This window comes from Sphaeramia orbicularis, chromosome 19 (assembly GCF_902148855.1).
Source record: "Sphaeramia orbicularis chromosome 19, fSphaOr1.1, whole genome shotgun sequence".
In the NCBI taxonomy this organism is placed as follows: Eukaryota; Metazoa; Chordata; class Actinopteri; order Kurtiformes; family Apogonidae; genus Sphaeramia; species Sphaeramia orbicularis.
Window position 1 is genome coordinate 46,365,134 of NC_043975.1, and position 6,354 is coordinate 46,371,487.

At 44.2% G+C, this 6,354-nt stretch overlaps 1 gene segment (V, D, J or C); it reads right to left on the reverse strand.

The window, feature by feature from the left end:
- Nucleotides 1-5,467: 5,467 nt before the first annotated feature.
- On the reverse strand, nucleotides 5,468-5,961 carry LOC115439465 (Ig kappa chain V region 3381-like). The segment is given in 2 exon segments: nucleotides 5,468-5,811; nucleotides 5,910-5,961. Coding segments are annotated over 2 exon segments (396 nt in total).
- Nucleotides 5,962-6,354: the final 393 nt, after the last annotated feature.

Below are 6,354 nucleotides of genomic sequence, written 5' to 3' on the forward strand. Positions count from 1 at the left end.
CTTGTTCTTATTCTATTCTGTTTTTAAAGGTTACTTATCATTACCATTTATTAGATGGATTTTTCATTTTTCATATTTTAGAGACACACACACACACACACACACACACACAGACAAACAGACAGACAATTTATTAAATAAATTTGTTGATGATTGATCGCAGTTTTTGGACATTAAGGGCCAGATCTACGAAGATCATAATTTGCGTTTAGTAATTTGCTTGCACAGTTTTGTGTGTGGGGCTGGACCGCGGTTTGTGGGTGATTTACAAAGATTGCGCAGACAGCCCTATTTAAATGAGGGTTTTGTGTACGCAACTGGAGACAATACGCTGTAGAAACTGCTGTGGGATACACCAGCACTAATGGTAACTGCGCTGAATGATCCAGATGCATGGAAATGTAACATTGGAGGAGTCTAGTCATAGAAGGTATTGCATGACTCATTCATTCACTCATTTTTCATTTTAAAGGTGTGTGTGTGTAGGGGGGGTGGGGGGTTTGGATTGAATATACTGTATTTACATTTTCTCCTCCCAGCACACGCACAATTGCATGTCAACGCCCCATATTACATATTCATTCAATCTGTTCTGTCATTTATGCACTCTTCCCACTGTCACATACCTGACCACTATTTCATTCAGTTCAGTGTGTCTCTCCCTGAAAAACACTCTGCTCCCTCCCCCATGGTCTCTTTCCGCCGCAACCTCCGCAATTTGTCCCCCACCCACTTCTCCACTGTCGTAGCCTCCGCTCTCCCTCCCCCCAGCACTTTTTCCTCCTTAGAGGTTAATGATGCCACTGAGTCTCTGTGCTCCACACTTAGCTCCTGTCTGGATAATCTGTGCCCTCTATCTACTAGACCCGCTCGATCCTCCCAGTCCCACCCATGGCTCAATGATAACCTCCGGTCGCTGCGTACCAACCTCAGAGCCGCAGAGAGAAAATGGCACAAAACAAAAAGCTCTTCTGACCTGATCACATTCCAGTCACTATTGGTATCCTTCTCATCCAGTGTCACTGCTGCGAAGAAGGCTTACTATAATAACAAAATTCATTCTGCCACCGACACCAAGAAACTATTCTCAACCTTTAAAACACTACTCAACCCTCCACCTCCACCGCCCACTACTAATCTGACAGCAGACAATTTTGCTTCATTTGTCACAAATAAAGTGTCTACTATCAGCAGTCAGTTCACTGATCCACCCATAGACTGCACGCCTCCTTCTTCAACATCATCATCATCACACACTGCTTCCTCTCCCCTGACTATGGGTACTACTAACTCAACTGATAAAAGCCCAACTGCGTCATTCCCCTCATTTACTCCCCTCACAGAGAACGAGGTGTCTAAACTCTTTTCCTCTAGCCGTCCTACAACATGCCTGTTGGACCCTATTCCATCCAACGTCTTACAGTCTGTAGCCCCTACTATCACAGCACCAATCACACATGTGATGAATGCTTCACTGACATCAGGAACATTTCCTACAGTATTTAAACAAGCGCAGGTAACACCACTACTCAAAAAACCTTCCCTCACCCCCACTCAAGTGGAGAATTATCGACCAGTCTCACTCCTCCCATACCTTTCTAAGATCATCGAAAGGGCAGTTTTCAAACAGGTCACAGAATTCCTCTCCCAAAATAACCTCCTTGACATCAACCAATCTGGCTTCAAAATCGGCCACTCCACTGAAACGGCTCTGTTGTCTGTGACAGAAGCCTTGAAAGAGGCTAGAGCAGCAGCCAAGTCTTCAGTACTCATTGTACTGGACTTATCAGCAGCATTTGACACTGTCAATCATGATATCCTGTTATCCATACTCTGGAACATGGGCATCACAGGCCACGCACACTCCTGGTTTCAATCTTACCTTACTGGTCGGTCCTTCAGTGTGTCCTGGCTAGGGCACACATCAGCAGTTCACCGCCTCACCACGGGGGTCCCCCAAGGCTCTGTGTTGGGCCCCCTCCTTTTTGCCATATACACCACCTCACTCGGTCAGATCATCCACTCACACGGCTTCTCATATCATTGCTATGCTGATGATACCCACCTCTATCTGTCATTCCCACCTGATGACTCCACAGTCTCAGTGCGGATCTCAGATTGTCTCTCTGACATATCTGCATGGATGAAAGCCCATCACCTTCAGCTGAACCTGTCCAAAACTGAACTGCTGGTCTTCCCAGCTAAGCCAACCATACAGCAGGACATCTCCATCACTATTGACTCCATACCTCTGGCTCCTACCAGTGTAGTACGTAACTTGGGAGTCATGATTGATAATCAGTTGACCTTCACGGATCACGTTGCCTCTGTCACCCGATCATGCCGTTTCACTCTGTTCAACCTAAGAAAGATCAGACCATACCTAACCAAACAGGCCACCCCGCTCCTGGTGCAGACTATGGTTATCTCCCGTCTTGACTACTGCAATGCTCTTCTAACGGGCCTCCCAGCTTGTGTTGTCAAACCACTACAGATGGTCCAGAATGCAGCAGCGCGTCTGGTCTTCAATCAGCCTAAAAGGGCACGTGTCACCCCCTTACTCATTGAGTTACACTGGCTACCCATAGCTGCCCGCATCAAATTCAAATCTTTAATCCTAGCCTACAAAATTCTCCGTGGGTCTGCTCCTGTCTACTTAGGTGCACTAATAAAAGCTTATGTCGCCCCACGACCACTCTGCTCGTCTGGGGAACGTAGTCTGGTGGTCCCCAGACCTTGTACAAGACAATCCAGGCTCTTTTCATGGGTCGTTCCACGTTGGTGGAACGCTCTACCAAGTGCTACAAGAACAGAGTCATCCCTGCCTATCTTCAAGAAGCTCCTGAAGACCCAGCTCTTCCGAGAGCACCTCCTGTCCTAGCACTTTCAAACATTCCATTTTAAATATTCTAATAAGGTTTTTCCCAGGACAACCACAGATTCTTTCACGATTATCTCTGGACCTGCTGCGGTGGTCCGGCCTCTTCCCTGCCCTCATCATCACCACTCACTTATCCTCAACCGCCTCCATGTGTCTCCCCCTACTCCCCCCTTCTCCCCCTCTCCCCCAGTCCCTATCTCTATCGCTCTCTCTTTTTCCCCTTCTCTACTCTCTCTCTTTAACCCCAACTGGTCAAGGCAGATGGCCATCCTCCAGGAGTCTGGGTCTGCTCCAGGTTTCTGCCTGTTAAAGGGAAGTTTTTCCTCGCCACTGTCACCAGTCACAAGTGTTTGCTCCAGGAGGATTCTGTTGGGTTTCTGTAGAATTGACTTAGAGTCTGGTTTTGACCAACTCTATATATAAAATGTCAAGAGATAACTTTTTTGTGATCTGGCGCTATATAAATAAAATTTGATTGATTGAGTGATTTAATTGGTTTTCCCCTGTAAGTCGCTTTGGAAAAAAGCGTCTGCCAAATGCGTAAACATAAACATAAACATAAACATACTCACAGGCGGCTATGGGCTTACCTAAAAAATTATTTGAAAAAATATTCACTCTGTTTGTGTCTATTTTACATTATAGGTACTGTGAGAAAATGCGGCTCCACCAGATCCGCCACCAGTGGAGTCAGCAGCTGTAAGATGGTTTGGATGGAGCGGGCATCAGAAGAGGGAGAGAGGTGTCAACGCTGAGCCAGGCATTAAGTTTTGGTTTTCGGGCTTTTCCAGTCAGTTTGACAGTCAGTTCAGTTTTTGTCGCAATTTACTGTGTTCTATCAGTTGTTTACATTTTTTCATTCATGTGTTTGTTAATATGGCCTAGCGTTAAATAAAACTGTTTCATCTATATGCATTGGTTCTTGATTGAAGATCTAGTTGTACAGACAAACACGACTCAGACTAAAAAGTAAGCCATGTTAAACAGATACATAGACTACATCCTTGATTCAGCTTCAAACATTCATTTGCGTGTAGATATTTTTGGTCTTAATTTTTCCACAGTCAGGTATTAGCCATTGCAAATTCATGACCTGTCTAGACTGGTCTGATCTTGGTATTTTACATATAGCCTAAACAACGACTACAACATTAGGCCAGTTAATGATGATAGTTATAGTAATAATAACAACAACAAAAGCAATAATAATGCCATACATAATTCAGAGAGCAAAGAGATGCTGGTGTAAGCAATGTTTCTGTGCTGCTGATTTATAGAATGATTTATTCATGCGGACTGACAGGATGTAATACAGAGTGCTTTTATTGTGAAGGAAGGAATTGTGTTTTGTGTGTAAAAACGCAGGTTGTTCATGCTGGTGTTGAAGACAGTGCTGTGAAGAAATCTTCCACACGCTCGGTTACGCTGGGATGGATCTAGAACAGAACACATCTGGACAAAACAGGTACTGTTCCGCAAAACAGATCTTCTACAGGGCTAAGGGGTCTGGTACCGATCTGGCAAACGGGTCTGAAACGCATCTGGAATGCGGGAGACTCCGGCACAACGGAGCTGGGCCAGAACCGGGCAGGTTCTGTACAAGATCTGTTTCGCGGAGCCGTACCAGTTTTGGCCCGATGTGCGTTTGGACACTGGGCCAGATCCACCAAACAGCTTCGGGCCGTGTCGGGGTGCGATTCTGTTCCAGGTCCGGCCCAGTATCTCTTTTTGCTATTTGGGACGGAGCTGGGCCAGAGTCGGGCCGCTTCTGTACAAGACCCGTTTCGCGGAGCCGTACCAATTTTGGCCCGTTGTGCGTTTGGACACTGGGCCAGATCCGCCAAACGGTTCCGGGCCGACTCGGTCAGCGATTCTGTTCCAGATCCGGCCCAGTGTCTCTTTGCTATCTGGGGTAGCATTAGCATTAGTTTACATTTGATTCAAGTACCTGTTTTTATTGCAACACCTATTTTTATGTGAGTGTCGTCTTCTGTCTCACATTGTTATTGTTGTTGTTTTAATTAGTACTGGGACAGAAACAATTTCCTCTCAGGGACAAATTTGGGGCAGTGACCATTGAATCTTGAATCTTTTCCACTGAGAAGTGAGGCTGAGTCATTCTGGGATGGGTAAAAAGTCTTTAATCATGAATTTCGTCATTTTATGCAAATGGTGATTTAGTAAATATTCCTGCTGAATGTTTTTTGTCTTTTTTAATTAAGTTTGGATGTTTTTACAGTAATTTTAAGCTTTCAGTTTAGTTAATTACAATATTAACACAATTTTGTACCAACAAATGGACCTGATATTTAAGAAAAAACAGACTGTCATCAGCATATAAAGAGATAGAATAAAAGGTTGGTAAATTATAAACACATGCTTATTTCATCTCATACTTCTAAAGAACACATAGATATCTGTGTAAAGATGTAGTGTATCATGTAAAACTTTTTTCATTGTGTTTTGTTGTAAATAATAAAAGTTGTGTGTGTTCATTGAACTGTGTGAGTCTGTGCAGTATCTTCCAGCTGCAGCCATCAGTTCACTTTCTGTTCAGTCTGAAGGAGGTTTTTGTACGACAGTTTTTCACTGTGTGAACACATACTGACTGTTGATATAGTGTTTACTCTGACAGTAATAAACTGCTGCATCTTCAGCCTGAACATCACTGATGGTCAGAGTGAAATGAGAGTTTGATCCACTGCCTGAAAAACGACTGGAAATCCCTGATTGTAGACGGGTGGCATAGTAAATGAGAAGTTTAGGAGTTTCTCCATCTCTCTGTTGGTACCAGGATAAATAATGGTCACTGCCCCAACCATAATCAGAAGCATAAACATTCCTACTGGTGGTACATGTGATGGTGGCGGAGGCTCCCAGATCAGAGCTCACTGCTCCAGGCTGAGTCACTGTGACCTGGCCTCTGGACTCTGAGGATACAGAGACACAAACATAAAGCAGTGTCATGGTTTTGTCTCAGAGGGACGGATGTTCATAGAGGAGAGGAGTTGGATTGTCTGGACTTTACCTGTGAAGCAGCAGCAGAGGAGAGTCCAGATGAGGACGGAGACCAAAGTCATGCTTTTGATGAGGAGGATTTGTGTGTGTTGTGTTGTGATGAAGGACAGCTGTCAGTCATCCACAGTTCCAGTGTCAGGACTATAAACTCTCCCAGAGCACTGGAGCATGGTGCTGCTGATGCAAAGTCACTGTATGGAAATCAGGACTCACTCCAACAGGTACTCTGATTACTCTACATGGATCAATACATTTACACTGGATTGATCTGGAATGTGTCAGGGATCAGATTAGTGTTTTTTGTCTCTGAATGTTTCTTGTGTAAATTTCTGTTTTAGTTCTTTTTTCATCTGCACAGTTCAGTTCACAAAAATTTACAAATGGAATAAATGTGGAACTAAATCTATATTTGTATTGATTGTTGTGTTTGTGTTGTGATTCATTTAGTCCTGATG